Source organism: Sebastes fasciatus, chromosome 15 (assembly GCF_043250625.1).
Source record: "Sebastes fasciatus isolate fSebFas1 chromosome 15, fSebFas1.pri, whole genome shotgun sequence".
Classification (NCBI taxonomy): domain Eukaryota; kingdom Metazoa; phylum Chordata; class Actinopteri; order Perciformes; family Sebastidae; genus Sebastes; species Sebastes fasciatus.
In genome coordinates, this window is record NC_133809.1 from 11,128,331 (window position 1) to 11,147,453 (window position 19,123).

The 19,123-nt window shown below is 41.0% G+C and overlaps 1 protein-coding gene across 2 annotated transcripts in view; it reads left to right on the forward strand.

Moving 5' to 3' along the window:
• The window catches only part of slc7a14a (solute carrier family 7 member 14a), a 36,680-nt gene that overhangs the window by 9,936 nt on the left and 7,621 nt on the right, over window positions 1-19,123 (forward strand). For both annotated transcript variants that reach the window (XM_074660746.1, XM_074660748.1), the window contains exons 2-9: window positions 8,526-9,109; window positions 9,500-9,736; window positions 13,270-13,487; window positions 14,295-14,441; window positions 16,322-16,530; window positions 16,631-16,778; window positions 18,235-18,730; window positions 18,817-19,053. In XM_074660746.1, the coding sequence (XP_074516847.1) occupies window positions 8,803-9,109; window positions 9,500-9,736; window positions 13,270-13,487; window positions 14,295-14,441; window positions 16,322-16,530; window positions 16,631-16,778; window positions 18,235-18,730; window positions 18,817-19,053 (1,999 nt within the window). In that variant the 5' untranslated portion in view covers window positions 8,526-8,802. The remainder of the gene's footprint in view (window positions 1-8,525; window positions 9,110-9,499; window positions 9,737-13,269; window positions 13,488-14,294; window positions 14,442-16,321; window positions 16,531-16,630; window positions 16,779-18,234; window positions 18,731-18,816; window positions 19,054-19,123) is intronic.

Sequence of the window (19,123 nt, forward strand, 5' to 3'; positions counted from 1 at the left end):
ATTCAACAAAGTGGAGCTACATTTCTTGTGTTTTTCTTCAGTCCTCTCTGAAATAAGCAGCGGATTAGTGGCCATGGATGAGCAGGAAAATTAAATTAGTACATGCGAACCAGACAGATTAGACTTGATTAGGACCTCCAGTGGCTCCTATAGGGATTAAATCTCAAAGGGCTCTAACACACCAGGGTTCCAGTGTGTTTCATTTGACTATGATCACATTAACACATTATGAAAACTTTTAAAATCTCCATGTACAATGTTTACAAAGAGAGCTTAACTACTGATTTGGGGTTTCTGTAAAATAATTCAATTCAATTCAATTTATTTTTATCTTGAGACGCTTTTTATATAGAGCAGGTCAAGACCGTAATCTATAGTTTAGAGACCCAACAAGAGATCCCCCGAGAGCATTGCATTGGTATGCGCTGTGGCCAGGAAAAACTCCCCGTTTAGCGGGTAGAAACCTAGAGCAGAGGGCACACTGGCATGGTGGGCCTATGGGTGCAAACTCCGCTGGTTTGTTAGGCCATGTAGATAGTTTGACATGAGTGAATCAAACAAAGAACCCATCAGTAAATTACAGTGGCAGTCAGGCAGCTATCTCAGTGAAACTGATGGGAACATTGTAGTTCTTATTTAAAATTCAGTCTCCGGACAGTGTAGACAGACGGGGATAGTTCAACTGTGACCGATGAGTCAGGCGACGGAATCAACCTGGCAGGAGGCAATTTCTCTTTTGTGTCAAATGAGGAATCGGATTCATTAGGCACGTCAGATCGGAGCACTGTGTCCAGTAAACCAAGGCACTGAATCAGCCAGACAGTCACCAAAGTCGGTGAAGCAGAGGAAAATGAATTCAGGACTCCACATCTACACTTTATAAGCAGCCAATTACTGCAGATATCTGTAAGACTCCTCAGCTGGATCTGGTGTTTTCATGGTTTTCTGTAATATATTTGTATTCATAGTCATGTCATGACGAGTCATGTTGTTTCTTTAATATTAACGATATGAAACTGTCAGGTCTTTGACCTAAAAGAACACAGTGTCATGCAGGACCACACTACATTTAACGATATAGGATCTAACGAAATGGATGTGATTAATTGATAGCAATGCATTATTGTGTTCAAGATATTAGACTGCATGGTGCTCTAAGCACAGCCATATATCATGCCACAGAGGCTGGCCTCGTAAATCTTTACACTGAAGTAGAGCTGTGCACACTAACATGAATTATGCATATTCATTTTTTCTTTTTCACACTACAGTGTCTGTCTACACACACACACACACACACACACACACACACACACACACACACACACACACACACATATATATAAATGCAGTACCTGTGAGGGTTTCTGGACAATATTTGTTATTGTTTTGTGTTGTTAATTGATTTTCAATAATAAATATATACATACATTTGCATCAAGCAAGCATATTCACCCACTCCCACATTGATAGGTGTATTAAAAACTTGACAAATCTCCCTTTAAGGTACATTTTAAACAGATAAAAAATGTGTGATTAATTTGTGATTAATCGCAATTAACTATGGACAATCATGCAGTTAATCATGATTCAATATTTTTATCAATTGACCTACTTGCCCTAATATATATATACACAAACATACAACATGCTCACAATGACAGTGCTAAAATGCTGATGTTTAACAGGCATAATATTCAATATGTTCCACATCTAAGTTTAGCGTGTTAGCATTTACTAATTGGCACAAAGACTGAAAGAAAAAGAGGAAAACAAATTTACAAAGTAAGACTAATTTCCCTGACTCAGGCACCGACGGTGATGAGTTAGCTCCTTCCTGTTCTGTCTGTGGGCCATCAGGGCCACTTGCCAGTTGAGGTTGATATATAAGGGCCGGGGCAACGCGAGCCCGTTGCCAGGTTTAGCTGTGAGTGAATCAGAAGGGCTCTCAGCCTAATTAAGTCACTGCAGCTCTTACTGTAAAGACGATGAGAGCTCAATCAGGTTATTCATCCAGTAATTCAGACACAGGCATGGGCGGACACAGAGACGGGCTTAGTCATGGCTGATTAGACACAAGCATGGATGTTCTGACAGCTCTCTTATCTGGAGAGGAAACACTAATGCTAAGATGCTAGAGGTGGTGCTGATGATTATGATGACGGGGATTCAACTATTGATCTTTAAACGGCAGCAGAGCAGATAATGGGTGTTTGTTCACTGATATAATATCGAAGAAAGGTCTTGTTTGGAATTGTATTACACTGCGCGTCTGTGTGAAACAGGGCTGCTGTAAACACAACAACAGCGTATTGCTCACACGCTGGGAGATGACATTTTCTAAATATTCCTCTTACTCACAGCCTTTCTTTATTTTGCAGTGTTTTCCTTCATGCTGTTTTGTTCACATATACGCTCGTATTTCCAATGGCTCTTTCTCTTGTAATGAAATTGCAAGAGCGATATGAGTAATTCCATGGCTGGATGTTAAATATAAAATGTATTGCCTTCGCCCACACTATATTCAATAATTCAGCAGCTAACATCGCCACTAGCACTTTAGTTTTTGCTCCATATAAAAGCTCAGAAGAACAGCACTGTGAACCGTGCAGATGTTGCCATTGGAGAACTACCACCTGCCCCTGCATACACTCTGTGTAATGTTATGAGTTTCTAGCACTAGAATAAGTTAGATTTTATGATTTTTATTAGAGTTTTGTTCTCTTTTTTTCTCACTGAGTGTAGTGATCTGGCATTCGTTGGACTGTACCGATCAGAGTGCATCAATTTCAGGCAGTGAAAGTACATTTTTAGTCTGCGGCAACAAGAAAAGGTCAAATAGCTTGATTTTTTAGTGAAATATATTGCTTCCTTGCTGAGAGTTAGGTAAGAAGATGGATACCACTCTCATGTCTGTGCACTAAGTATGGAGCTGGAACCAGGAGGTGAATAGCTTAGCTTAGCATAGAGATTAGTAGCAGGGAGAAATTGCAAGCACAATGACTAACGCAGTCTCCATTCAGGCTGTTGTCATTCACTTTTCGTACTTATATTTGCAAAAAGTAGTGCACTGTAATTCATATATAACCCATGTAATCCTGAGGATGTGCAGGGCTGCCGCTAACGAAGTCAAGAGACGTATTTTCGAGCAACAAAGTCCATGTAGGGAGGAGGTCGCGGTGGATGGATGGGTCAAACAAATACAGGACTTTCACCCAGGAGACTACTGTTCATGTCACAAGTGAAACCAAAATTCAACGTTGACTTATTTTACCTTACTTTTGTTATGTAACTTATGTGCTTAACTGCATAAGTTATGTAACAAACATACTTATTTTCACCCAAACCATGATCTTTTCCTAAACCCAACTAAGTAGTTTTGTTTTTTAGTTTTCATTCGTAGGAGAACGCCTGGAAAATGAAAAATAACTTAGTACAAGACTCGATGACAAGACTCAAGAACTTTGGACAGAACCAGGCTTTCTGTGTCCCCCTGCCTTTGGTCTTTATGCTAAGCTAAGCTCTTTGCCTCCTGGCTCCAGCTCCGGAGTGGTATTGATCCTTTAATCTAACTCTTGGCAACAGAGCAAAGCATATTGTCCAAAATGTCAAAGTATAATTGAAAGGTTGTCTGCACCAGACACTGCAATATTATTGTAAGCTAGAGAGCACACAGAGAGAGCTGCAGGGCTGCACCATTCTCATGTTTTCATTTTAGTAATAGAAAAATGTTTAATCTTCCTGTGGATGATGATCTGAATTAGATTACACACAGTGAGAAAACATCAGGGGATTCATGTGCACCTTTTTTTTATTCAGTAACTGAAGTAGAGAAATTGCTTTAGAAAAACACTGGAATATGTACCTGGGTTTGGGTCTGGATCTGCACTGGACTGAAAACAGAACGTCCTTGGTGGACATAAGGAGGTTAGCATTTGTTCAGATATGCTGCAGCTCTGTGCTGCATCGAGTTCAGCTCCTGACGACTGTAATACTGACCTCCTAACATCATATGAGACAGTTTGCAGCCTAAAAGCCTGCGGTTAGCTCTTTTGAGTAGTTCCTAACTCAAGAATCAAAACCAGAAGTAGCTGAGCCTTGGGATAACCTCTGAAAAACAAGTCCTTTATCCTCCTTTTAAAGTGCATTTACAGTAAAAGACATTTGGTTTGTTTGGTGTTTATTTGTCATTGATTTAACATTCAGGTTCAATCATTCTTTGACGTAGTTTAACTGTAGAAACCTTTTAACTTGTTTTGGAAAAGCCAAATGGGCCTTGGTTTCTATAAAGGTTAAATGCTGTTAGACTAACCTTTATCTGGGGAGGACTGTCCAGCACGTTGCAGATGGAACACCTGCTGCCACGGCGCTTTGTGCAGCTCGCTTTTGTTGATCTACGACTGTTCAAATAGCTCGCACTCAACACGGGGCAGGTGGTGGTCGCTGTCAATGAAACTAGCCAGAGAATATTAAAATGTCACAGATGTTTTTGAAAAACAAGCTGCTCGCATGATTTCATTTGTGATATGGAACGATGAAAGGCTGTGTGTGTGTGTGTGTGTGTGTGTGTGTGTGTGTGCGTGTGTGTGCGTGTGTGTGTGTGCGTGTGTGTGCGTGTGTGGTACTCATTACACATCTCATATAAACACATCAATCTCAAACGGAGCCCATTTTGTCCCAAGCTGCCACTTTTTTTCGGAAACTTTCCTGAATGTGATTGGATACGTGCTTAGGTATCAGTGTCTTTAATTACAGCTATTAAGGTCTGTCTGGACATCCCCCCCCCCCCCCCCCCCCCCCCCCCCCCCCCCCCTCCACACACACACACACACACACACTCACAAACACACACATTCATTGATGAAGCCCGACTGGAGGATCAAAGTTCTGCTGCTGTTTTCCAGTCTGCTCATCCTTGTCATCGGGGAAACTCACTAATAGGCCACTGTCTCATTTAAAGGGGACATATGCTCATTGTCAGGTTCACACTTGAATTTTGGGTTTCTACTATAACATGTTTTCATGCTTTAATGTTCAAAAACACATTATTTTTTTCTCATACTGTCTGTCTAAATCTACCTGTATTCACCTTCTATCTGAAACGCTCCGTTTTAGCGCCTGTCTCTTTAAGACCCCCTCCTGAAAAAGCCCAGTCTGCTCTGATTGGCTTGTGAGAACAATATGGTGCACCTTAGCAAAGCTAGTTCTCAAGCCGTGAGTGATATATTCTAATGAGCCTGCATGTCACATACTGTAGGAAGGGGAGCCAAATCTGTATGGCTTGTTAAATCACATGTTTTCTGATCTAGGCAGCCAACAAAAAAACTGACGGGGTTGTCTTATTTCACAAATTGTGGGTAGGTAAGCACTCCAGATCATAGACTGGATATAAGAAGTGGACGTAGTCACCGTTACGTCACCCATTGGTTTGTGGACTGCCATTTTAAAGCCTCGAGATCGGCATTTTCTCTATTGCCGTCTTGGTTTTTGGCCGTCGCCATCTTGTATTTTTGCAACCAGAAGTGACATGAGGGTGGAGCTAAGTGCAACCGAGTGCTGAATAAGGCATTTCTAGGCGACCAAAATGTTACAATTAACTGTCATTAACTGAAAACACACTGTGAAAGTGTTAAAGTTCTAAGTAAAAAACACAGACTACACCCAGACTGGACAACACCGTGGTAGCGACCTGTCAATCACAAGGTAGCCACGCCCTAAAGCATCCCCTGCTTTATGGTCTATTTGACTCTAAATGGGACCATAATTTACTAAATGAACATCATGCTGTATTGAAGAAGACTTGAAACTAGCGATTGAGACCATAAACTCATGTTTACAATGTTTACTGAGGTGATAAATCGAGTGAGAAGTAGAGACATTTTCTCATAGACTTCTATACAATCAGACTTGTTTTTGCAACCAGAGGAGTCGCCCCCTGCTGGCTATTAGAAAGAATGCAAGTTTAAGGCACTTCCGTATTGGCTTAACTTTTCAGACCCGGAGGTTGCCCACTGCTCCAGATACCCAAACGTATGTGCACAAGCACTGAAAAAGTGAGTTTTTCATGAGACGTCCCTTTTAGTTTCCTTTGAGATTAATTGTTAAACATCATGATAGAATGATGCTGCTAAATTAAACAGAAGCACACTGTTGAGTGCAAGTCTTAATCTTTTAGAATATCACAATTAAACATTTGATTTTGATTCAGAAATGTGCTCAATGAATAAAATGGGACATTATTTTTGAGTTGTTAATCTAATGAATGTGCTAAACAATTCAGTTGTGTTTTCAGCCCTTTAAATTACAGATAAGCAAACTGGTTCTCTTGATGAAGGTCACAAAAGGGACAAAAAAATCTTGTGGGAGCACATTTTTATTTGGAAGAATAATCTGCAAATAATCTTTTTAAAGAAGTCACAGCAGGAAAAGCACAGTTGGAATTAATAACACTAATGATGCCTGCATTGCATTTAGTTGGGCCAGTTTCAGGACCTCGTCTATTGTGCACGCTGGCTCGCTAATGTTCTCCCCTCTACAAGTAAATTGTGAAATTCCATTTCATTACAGTGTAATCAGGATACCTGTGAGTTGGCCTTGTGAAGGGTTATTAGCCCCGGCCCCACCTCACACTCACCATCGCACACAAATTAAATCACCTTTTGAGTTTCTTTTACCTCTGCACATGCTCGTACTCCCACTAAGTGCAGCGACAATAGCAGCCCCGGCCTACTCTGGTTAAACAGCTGGGTAATTGCAGCCATCATTTGAGTGGCTCGTATTATAGCTAAGAGGCACTGTGAGTGTACAGTATGTGAGTGTGTGTTTGTTCAGTGACTTGTTGTTCAAAGTGGATGAACGGTGAGTGTTAGTTCACCGCTGTTAAGAGAGAGAGAGAGAGAGAGAGAGAGGGAGGTGGACTGCGCTACAGTTTATGACTATAATTGCTCTCCTTTCAACATCAGTTACTCATATAACATCAGAGACACTAAAAGTACAATAAGGCCTCTGCAGTTTGAACATATGTTCATTGTTAAAACATAATACATAATTGTTGTGATTATTCTGTGGAAAAAATCTTCAGATTGTAATTGTTTCACTGATTGCTTAGTTTCATATTGAGCTACGTGTTTCTGTTCAACAGAGTGCTTCCCACATATTTCTGACACACAAAGCTTTTTCAAGTAGTGGATTTCCTATAATAGGAGCTGAGGACATATTTTCTAAACATAAAGAAACAATTTAGTGGCTTTTTCATACTGTAGCTATAGTATGATTATACACAGTTGTGGAAGAGATTCTCAAAAGTAAAAGTCATGCTTTCAAAATCTATAGTAAAAGTAATCTAGTATTATCAGCAAAATATACCTAAACTATAAAAACAAAAAGTACTCATTATGTAGAAAAATTGACCCTGTGAGTGCTATATTATGTTATATTATGTTATATTATTATTATAATAATTATTATTATTATAATACTGATTATACTATAATTAATTATTCATTATGGTAATGTCAATTTTACTCGACTAATGTATATAGTGTTGTTATTGGTAAAAATTCATCACATTTTTCATACTTGTCTACGATGGGGTAATATATAATAATAATGATATATTGTAAAAGATGATGAGTTTGGGGTAATCATATAAATTGCAGGCCAGTAATTTAATAATAATTACAGAAATAAATCAAATTAAATAATGATATCATTTTGACATCCAAAGAAAATCTCAGTCCAGTCGTTTGCTATTTCATTTAATTTATGGACAAATTACTGGGTAATTATTTACTTTTTTTTTTAAGGACAATTACACCAATTAGTTGCATGTTTATTTTTGTAGGAGGTAATATTTCTTTTTAATTTATTACTTCTTTGGTTGCAATTTTTTTGTGTGTGTTTGACAAATTACCTGGATAATTATTCTGTAATTTACTTTACCTGGTTTTGTATGTAAAATGTTAAATGTAATGAGAAAAGGTATAAAGGAGCATGAAATGGATATACTCAAGTAAATTAGCAGTACCTCAAAGATGTACTACACTATTACAGTACCGCTGATTCAACATGTATGCATCCATAACGTGAGCCGGATATGAGCTGTGACAATTAATCACATTGCTGCCAAGCAGTTTTGTAGAATTGACTGAAACTCTGACAGTTTGAATCCTTATGTGCTTAAATACACTTTACACAGTTTGGTGGAGGTTTAGTAGACCTGTGAGTACATACGATTACACATATTGCTCCCTCTCCCCCCTTTGCAAACCAAAAAAGATTTAGCGTCCATTGTCGTCACTAATGATCTGGGCTACTATAGCAACGGGGCTACAGGGAGAGGCCTGCTAATTAGCTGCTTCCTCATTTAGGTACGCTTCATTGGTGGACGAATGTGCAATGCATCTCCACCGTTTGGCTCCTGTGTCTTGGCATGCATGAGAATAAGCATTGTGTAAGAGGAATCACATAATGAAATGTGCTGTGAAATGCTGCAAAAATAAATCATCCCACCTCTTGTTTTTCAGATAACTTTCTCTCTCACCATGCGGAGAACAACTAAGATGTCATTCCACTAAACCAGGACAAGAGAGAGAGGTTGCAGAAAACAGAGGCAGCAACACAAAATCCGACCTTCTTTGAATCTACCATCATTCGGATAAGGAATTACTCTTCTTCCGCGGTGCTGTGCGTGATTGTTTTCACCAGAAAACAGTAATAGTACAAAGAAGAAGAGAGAACTTCCCACTCTTCCTTGTGAACTTCTTCCCTTTGACTGTTGACCCTTGACCTTTAGCTCCCAGTATGACCAGTCTGGCAGTGAAGCTAGACCCTCGGAGGGTACAATGGCGCTCGCAATGGAACACCTTTACATCCCGTGTCCTGAGGACCAAACCTGTGGAGTCCATGTTGGATTCGGCCGTGACGGGCACCAGCTCGCATGGGACCAGACTGGCTCGGGTCTTATCTACGGTGGACCTGGTGTCGCTGGGCGTGGGCAGCTGCGTCGGGACAGGGATGTATGTGGTCTCGGGGCTGGTTGCCAAGGAGATGGCCGGTCCGGGGGTCATTGTGTCCTTCATAATCGCCGCTGTGGCCTCCATACTGTCAGGTGAGACTGGTGATTTTATATTCCATTTCTGCTAATAGCTCCCCCGAAATGCTACACACTGTTCGTTTAAACACTCTCTTTTGTCTGACACTCCTACACACACACACACAAGGTTGACTGTAACATAGTATAGGCCACAGTATAAAGGTTACTTTCATTCTTATCCCTATTACACTGATATGATTTATGTGAAGCGCCTTTTAATAACTATACAATTAGAACAAGGGCAAAGCCATTATACGGGCGAAGCTATAATATGAAAGGCACTCTGGGGATATTTTAGTACTACCTTAATGCTCCTATCAATACCTTCAACTCAGCCTTTCACTTGGATGTTAATGCACTGATATGTGTATCAATGTGTTGTCTGTCTCTATCTCCGTCCCACAGGAGTGTGTTATGCAGAGTTCGGCGTGCGGGTGCCTAAGACCACAGGTTCGGCCTACACGTACAGCTACGTGACCGTGGGCGAGTGCGTGGCGTTTTTCATCGGCTGGAATCTGATTCTGGAGTATCTGATCGGCACGGCGGCGGGGGCGTCGGCTCTCAGCAGCATGGCGGACTCGCTGGCGAATCACAGCATCAGCAACTTTATGATTACGCACATCGGGACACTCAGCGGCTTGGGTGAGTGGGGACGGATATGCGCCTGTCGACAGCTGTAGTTTTTACTCATAGAAATATTAAGATTTGCTCCTGATTTTGAGTTATTGTGAGTTTTAGTTTCAGGATTTGGATTAATAAGAGATTAGAGGTAAACCCTGATATTTGGTATGCATTGCTGCAGTCAGTAATAACATAAGATAAGATATACTTTATTGTCCCAAGGAGAAAATATATATAAATACATAGCCATTAAAAAACAAGAGAGAATCGTAAAAGCCATAAGACATAATACATATGAAAAGCCTCCTTCCTGTGAACTACAAAAACAAGGATTCACCTGTTTTCTCGTTGAGTAGTGTTACAGACGTCGGGAGGAAAGAAAGCTTGAAGCGGTTGCTAATACAGTCGGGATGTTTTAAGGAAGTCATGCTGTTTCATAAAAGAAAGTCAGCGTGGGAAGTAAGAAAACTGAGGATATTTACTATTCTTCTTTTGTATATCCTGCTGAGAAAAATACTCGAATTCCTTAGAAATGTCTAATACAAATCAAATACAATATATGGACAATAGTTTATAGCTAATATAAGATGTTTCTATTTACAAGGGAGACTATGATCTCATTAGCGCATTTTTTATGTTGTTGATTGCACTAGAATTGTTCTGTAACTGGAGCCTTTTACTTCTACTATCTATCTACAGATTATTATCGATCATGATGATGATGATATTACTTCATTGTCAGATCAAATCTGAAATTTTTCTTGCATCTCAGCTCCATTTGCAACATCAGCGCAGACAAAAAAGTGAAGACAGGAAACAAGGATTCATACATTTAACATACCATTACAATCACCGCAGACAAAATATACAGGACCCTCCAAGGTACATTTGATCTGCGATTAAGCGCCATATTAGATTTTAGGATTGACCGGTGCACAAAAGAGTGCTTCAGTCTAAGTTTATTAAATCATGGAACCCTCTTTCTCCGATTTGATGGCAAGAATTTGTATTCACTGTTCAGGACACGGCTGGGGTCAGAGACGATGTTGTTAGCCAGCCTTAGTATGTACTGTAAAACACTCATGAATGCAGAAGTAAAGAAAAAAAGAATAATTTGTCTACCCGCTCCAAAAGACCCTAAGGCAACGGAGAAAATAAATTCTTTATTTTGTCCTTTTTCAGACAGATTCAATGCGGTCTTTCCAGGATAGCAGATGGTCGACAGCTACGGTCAACTGTCAAGCAAAGATTGCTTTAAAAACTATAAACAGACATTCACCCTAGTGACATGTAGAGAGAAAAAATCCCTTTTACGCTCAGCCCTCCACAAGAGGGTCAGAGTCAGCTCTTGTTGTTCAGATACTTATGTGTGTGGTGGCTTGAACCTGAGTTCTCCTGGGTTGAATGACAGCTACGCCAACCTTTTGACCCAGAGAAGCGGATTTAATAAACTCTATCTTTGCTGTCATTCAGTATTATTGCTGTAATGTTTGTAATGCTTGTCCTCAGTATCATAAAAATGCCATGTAACAGACGCGCAATGTCATGTCGGAGAGATTTTATGTGTCACTGCGCTACTGTATTTGAGTGACAGTACATATTTGAAACCCTGATTTAAAAAAATGAAAATAACACCATCTGGGAAATCATCCAACCCGTATCAGATATTTTTTTCCATGGAGCATCCAAAACGATGTTTCACTGTTTATCTTGGAAATCACGTCATTATGGAAAGTAACGGCGGCAGTAGCATCTTGGATTTCTAAATGATTCATGCAACACAGTGTTCCAGGTCATAAACTGCACCATGAGGGGAATGCCTGCTAATCTGGTGTAACACTATATCTGATGTGTGTGCCAGCTGTGTCCATCTGGGTGACACCGCCCTAACTGTCTCTTCCTGTCGGACAATGACAAAGCGTTGGTATTGGTCACATGATAAGCAGCACGGGCCAGCTGTTCCACACCATAATGGAAAAGTTAATGTTTTCCTTTTCCTGCTTGAGATAAACGGCTGTTTCTCCACACCTCGGCCGGGGAAAGTGGAATTTAGCTCAAAATGTGACTCATTAGTTTCTGTGTGGCCACTTGTGTGTATTTATAGAGTTCCTGTGTAAAATGTGCACTGTTGAGTTGGGTTAAATAGTCATTATTGATATTGTTCAGTGTGTTAAATGTAATGCCTTAGTGTTGTTGACAGTTTACCTGACAAAAATAGGTTTGCTGATGTTGCAAATATGTATATTTCCAATTTTGGCACCGATAAGACAAATTAAAAACTCTTAGAAAGTCACTTTTGATGTTTCAAGAAAATACCAGGGTTTGGGGAAGATGACCTCCTGGCTATCTTACCAAAGTATTCATTCTTATGCTCACTGCTATAACTCTTTAGCATACACTGTGCTGAGTGACTGTACGAGCACAGTTTGAAGGGGCTTTTTAGACGGTCCATCGTAGTCGATAATGGTCTACTTAGTTGAGCTTAAACATTCATTCTTGACTTCAGAAAACATATCAACATAAGGTCCAACTTGTTGTTTCTGAAGCTTTCAATTTGCGGCCTTCCCCAGCGGTTGCAATTTGCTCAATGAAACGGCAACTAACTCGATCGTTTGTCAAAATAGTTGCCGATTAATTTAATAGTTGACAACTAATCAATCATTGCAGCTCTATTATTTATTGGCTCCAGCTCCCATTGTCAGTGATGGACAGGCTAATTTCCGCCCTGTTCCGTCATCTCAGCCACAAATTACGTCTAATGAGCGCTCACACATCATTCAAAAATAGTCTGGACCAAGTTTGAAGAGCGACTGAATAAGTAACAGATATAAAAAAGAAGTAATCACTGTAACATTTTCACTACTTTCTACTGTTTACTAACCCAGTTTTCCAGCGTGTTTGTGACGTCAAACATGACGTACCAGGAAAAAAAAAAACAGAAAGACGTACTGGCAATGGGAAATGAGTCTATTGCCTATTTTTAGAGGGTTTCACACGTTTAAAAAAACTCACATATACAAACACATTTTTGTGTGAAAAGTGTTTAACTGAGCAGCTACATTTGCTGAGAAAGGTCATAAAATGTGGTTTGAAAGCCTTGAGAACAACTGTGTGTGGGGATTTCTTCTGTCATGCAAATATTTAGTTGATAAATGGAAAACAGCTGAAAGTCTTATGATCATTTACCAGGCAAAAATGCTAAATATTCACTGGTTGCAGCTTCTCAAATGTGAAGAGTTGCTGCTTCACTCTGATTTGCATCATTTCATAGTGAATATCTGAAGGTTTGGGACTATTAGTCAGACAAAACAAGACATTTTAAGATGTCACCTTAAGCTCTTGGAAATATATATAAATTATTTTATAAACAATTAATTGATTAATAAAAAAAAAATCTAAAGATAGAAAATTATCCTTACTTGAAGCCACAGATCAGTTATTTTAGCCAGCTGTGTTTTTTTGCAAGCACATTTGCATCACCCAGCACCACCAAGGTGCTTAGATTTCACAGGTACACCGTGTACAACTATAATATGTGTGTGCTGATCCTTTAGGTAAAGGGGAGCAGTCGTACCCGGACCTGCTGGCGCTGCTGATAGCCCTGCTGGTGACGGTGATCGTCGCTTTGGGAGTGAAGAACTCTGTGGGCTTCAACAACGTGCTGAACGTCATCAACCTCATCGTGTGGGTGTTCATGATGATCGCCGGGCTGTTCTTCGTCAGCGGAGAGAACTGGGACGATGGGAGATTCCTGCCCTTTGGCTGGTCGGGGGTACGCACACACACACACGCACACATGTAAACGCACATGCACACCTAATGAGTCACAAGTAAAAGTTGATTAAAGGGAGACTCCCCAGGTGAATTGGGTAAAACATTTAACTAATAGATACCAACATGAAACTTCCCCCAGGCGAGGCAATTATTTTTTGTGTTACAAGTTTTCTGAAATGTTATGTTTAAATATGCAAATTAGGAATTATCTTATGAAATATGTGCTAATTTACATACATTTCCAGAACATAAATCTGCACATTGGATGAAGCCAGGTTCAAAATTCTTGTTTGATTTTGTTGACATATTAGAGCCAAAGATTTTTACTAAGGGGATTTAGAATATCTCTTTTAATCGCTCCATAAATCAGAAAATACTGTCAAAAGGCATACAAAAAAAACAATTTTCGCCATGTTTTTAGGAATAAAATGTTCTGTAAATCAGGCTATGGATGATATATGAACAAACCTCTCTGTCAAAAACTTCAGAATATAGATAGGTATGAAACCGGAAAGTTTGGTGAATGTAAGTGTTACCGAAGTAGAGATTTCTGGCTCAGAGTATGAGAAAAAAATAATTTTGACAAAACAGCCTTTAAAGATTATGTATTGTAAAATGTCATACTTTTTGATAAGCCACCACAGGTGAATAAGGTAAAATTGTTTAACCATGAAACTCCCCCAGTTGATTACTTACATTAAGACAATAATTTTTTTGGATCACAAGTTTTTGGAAATGTTAATGTTTAAATAAGCAAACGAGGCATTGTCTAATGTTAACTTCTCTTGCTTCTGTTGTGTTCCAGGTGATGCAGGGTGCAGCCACCTGTTTCTATGCCTTCATTGGATTTGACATCATTGCTACAACAGGAGAAGAGGCCAAGAGTCCCAACACCTCCATCCCCTACGCCATCACTGCCTCACTCATCACCTGCCTCACTGCCTACGTCTCTGTGAGTTGCACCTCGAAGACCACAGACACGCTGCGTGCACAAACACAAACACAAACAATACATGCCTCATTTGTGTTCCCTTTATTATTATTCAGTGGCACGAGGATGCAAAACACTTAATCTTGTCGCTCAAAGTATCGCCGCAGCAACTGAACACAGCTTTCATGGCTGATTTGAATGTTTTTTTGGCATGCACCGTGCGGTAATGAGGTGAGATAATGACTTGGCTCACTGACGCCAATGTTAGAAAATACAACTTTTATTTCACAGATGAATACGATCACATTGCCTGTGGGGAGACAGCAGGCTACAATCACAGATTAGAATTCACACACCCACATAGTTTTTTATTTTACAAACATTTTGAAACAAAAGTAATGTAATTGAATCACTGGATTGAGAACAAAACAGAATTTTAGTTCACGTTTGTCTATGCTAACATTTGTCCATGCTTGTATTTTCATCATTCTCCATCTTTATAAGTTACCTTCAAGTTCTTTATCAGCGTACTTGTGAATACAGACTGAAAGTGTTTCCCCAAATTTTGAGAAGTGTCTGACAGAAGGACGGAGAGATCAAACATCAAGATGCTGCACTCCAACTGTGTGTCTCATAATGGATCTTTACGTATTCAGCTCGCCCACCAGACCAGATTTCTGACTTTGACACGTTTGTGCTGGATGCTTGTTGCTATGGTTACCGTGTAACGGCAGCCTATCAGGAAGGAGAATTTTTTCGACATCGCCTGGGGCCAAAGATTGCATCAACTTCAAAACTCCAACTACTTCTCTTTGAATAGCTCGTCTTTCTCTCCGTCTCCCAGTCGCATCTCTTTCTCCGAATAACCCGACAAAATCTATTTTCCCAGCTCCTCTTAATCTCCATCTTTCTTTGATCTGTCTCACTCTGTACACATCTTGGAATAACTTTTTTTTGCTCCCATCGGGATCCTCTAGCTGCTGCAGTTTAAGATCCAGAAACACTTTAATCATTAAGCACATTACATGACGCATCTTTTCTCCGGTGGGCTTCGGTTTTACAGTTCACTTGAGTCCAAATTGTCAAAATTAGTAGAGTTCTTCCTTCAGTGCTCCCCCCTGACTGTTTTTCCATGTTGAATTTCCTCACATCCGTGCTCTTAAGTGGGCGTCGGTTCATAATATCCACTAAAGAGGGCAGTGTGGGAGATGCTTTTGGGAAACCCTCATTCCCGGTGGGGAGTCACATGAATGTGCGAGCTGAAAATTAGCCGACAGTGAGCTAAAACGGGCGCAGTAGGATACCGTTTGGGATCCGCTTTGCTCTCCCAAACAAATATGTCAAACCAGGATTTGTTGTTAGGATTCCCTCTAGATTAGTACAGCCCCCTCTGACTGGTTCACACACGCTGTCGACCAGCCTGTGCCCATAATGGACGAAGGGTTAAAGGGCATCAGGCTACTACAGAAGGGGGGAAATGATCTCTGTATTTCCCTCTCTGTGAGGGTTAGCCTTTTTTAATATCCTCCTGCAATCTGTTCAAGCACATCCCTCTCTTTTGCAGCATGGTATCTGTGACAGATGGCCCTGCATGGTTTCACACGTCAGACGTGAGGATCAAAATCACGTGCACACACACATGGACACACACACACACAGTGAGAGAGAAGCATGACGAATGAACGCTTTGCATGTGATGCAATATGCTGAACGCGCTAGCTGTGTAACGCTAGACTGTGAGAATGTAGCTCAGCACATGTCAGTATTTAAAGCCTGAAAGTTGATATGATTACAGCATCAGTCAAATTATTCTGATGAGGTTGATCAGACAGTCTCACCACGGGGTATATTTAGCATTAATGAACAAACTCTCTGTTTGTGTTCGACCCTCTTCCATCCAGGTTTCTGTGATCCTGACTTTGATGGTGCCGTACAATGAGATTGACACGGATGCCCCGCTCATGGAGATGTTTGCCTTGCACGGCTGTATGTTCGCAAAGTATATCGTGGCAGTGGGCTCCATAGCCGGACTCACCGTTTCCCTCCTGGGGTCCCTGTTCCCCCTGCCCAGGGTCATCTACGCCATGGCGGGGGACGGCCTGCTGTTTAAGTCAGTCCACACTGTTATTTAGTGGTCATTATTTTTCATGTCGTGTGCAACTAAGTCTTAATTGACTCGTTTTTGTGTGTGTGTGTGTGTGTGTGTTTAGGTTCCTGGCCAATGTGTCTTCCTACACAGAGACCCCTGCTGTCGCCTGCGTGGTGTCGGGCATCCTGGCCGCCCTGCTGTCCCTCCTGGTCAGCCTCAGAGACCTCATAGAGATGATGTCCATAGGAACCCTTCTGGCCTATACCCTGGTGAGTGGATAATGATGGTGGACACATCTATATAGACCATATGGGTACTTGCAGACTCACTATATTTAGCTCAATGTGCTACAGAGATTTATTCTGAGACACTTACGTTTGCAAAAAAATTTAATTCCTTGGCATACTGTACGTCTGATTTGGCAAAAAAGGCTCTGCTCTTTGAAGGAGCTTTTAATTATTGTGCAGAGCAGCAGGGATTTTGCTGGGAAAACTAATCCTTCAAACACATGAATCATACAGAATTATGAGATAGCTGTAAACATACATAAACAGCAGGTCTTAGCTGGTAGCCACCGGTGCTGATGCATGAATGAAATGCTGATAAGCAGTCAGAACTAACGCGATGCTCCATATGCTCAGTGACTGCAGTATAATTAAAGAAAAATACAAATAATCAAATGTGTGTAAATTCTTCAGAACAAATCCCTTTTCTTATGGGAAGAAGTGATTACTAAGAAAAGCACCTTTTTTTGTGTGACAATGGGGTCTTTCTGCTTTTAACCCTCTGAGACGTGGCAATCTGACCGACTAGAGAGCTAGAGGGAATGTATCTTATGAAACTAGAAAACCTAAGAAATCCATCGGTTCCAAACATGTCATGTTAGGTTGTCGGGAAGGAGGCTAAATAATGCTCCGAAGTTCGGCCAAATTGGGTATCACTGTAAAGCTGAGACTCTTGTGGATCCAATGAGCCAAATTGTATTCATGTGTGATGATGTTAGTCCCCATAGTAGCCATTTCATTGTTGTGAGACCATTTTTTGAAATTTGACCTCACTGTATAAAATGAGCTGTGGTGACCTCTAGGATAATCACAGCCTCATGAAACTTTACAGCCACAAACTAGTGACCTAGGGCATTCAGAGGATGGACAGCTTTTCTAAGTAGATTGACAATAAGGGGGTTTCTGAGCAGTTTCCAGAACAGAAGTGCTCACCATCCAATCGTCAAAAAATGCAATTCTTGCAGAAATCTCCAAATGTCGAAGGTTTTTTAAACCAAATCACAGCATGGCTTTTTTTATGGTGTTCCTCAAGGTCTTGGTGTCTTAATGTGGTATTTTGGAGGGATTATTGATCATTTTTATCAATTCACGTGTGGTAAAAAATGGTTAAATTTAGCACCAAATCTGTGTAACATGTGGTATCTACTCAAAAATTGCTACAGCAACTTATGTGATAGTGCATGGGAATGGCCATCATATACTTCTATCATAATGCTCTAAGCTCTTATACACCCGTTAAGAACAATTTGACACATTTGACCCAATTTATCTTCAGGTTCTTAGTTTTCAGATGATGTACACCACTTCTATGTGAAATCTACTGTTGACCTGCTATCTCCCACTAAAGACCCCTGTACCCCCCTAAAAAAAAGAAAAAAATCGGTCTATGCAGGTCTCAGAGGGTTAAAAGAAACAAATTGTTCTCCCTCCTGGTCTGCAGGTAAGCCTGTGTGTCCTCCTGTTGCGTTACCAACCTGAGAGCGACATCCACGGCTTTGTGAACTTCCTCTCCGAGGAACAGAACAACAAGAAAAAGGAGGGCGTTCTGGCCGAGTGCGAGAAAGACGCCTGCTCACCAACCAGCGAAGTAGAGGAGTACGGAGGTCCGGCCACGAACACCTGCGGAGCCAAAAACCTGCCGTCGCTGGGCGACAACGAGATGCTGATAGGCAAACCAGATAAAACGGCCTACACCGCCAGCCACCCAAACTACGGCACCGTGGATATGACCACCGGCATCGAAGCAGAGGAGTCGGAGGGCGGGGTGTCCCGGCGGTTGAAGAAGCTCATCGGACCGCGCTACTACACCTTGAGGATCCGACTGGGCCTCCCAGGAAAGATGGACAGGCCAACTCCAGCCACGGGGAAAACTGTTACCGTGTGTGTGCTGCTCCTCTTCATTTCCATGTTTGCTTTCTGCTCCTTCATCATTTTCGGTGAGAACACATGAACGCATTTAGACAGGTATTTACATTACAGTGTAACCACAAATTAATTGTTTCTTCTTTTCTTGTTTCCTCAGGAGCGACCTATATTGGGGAGGGTAGCTGGTGGGCTTTGCTGCTATTATTCTTCTTCATCCTCTTCCTCGTCCTGCTCGTAATCATCATCCTCCAGCAGCCAGAGAACCCGAAGCGGCTGCCCTACATGGCGCCCTGCGTGCCCTTTGTACCTGTTTCGGCCATGCTGGTCAACATCTACCTCATGCTTAAACTGTCTGCCATCACCTGGATACGCTTTTCAATCTGGTGCATCGTGGGTAAGTGAGCCACCGTCTCACCGAACGACAGTTTGTGTCTTTTATTGACAGATTTTAAGACAGGATTTGT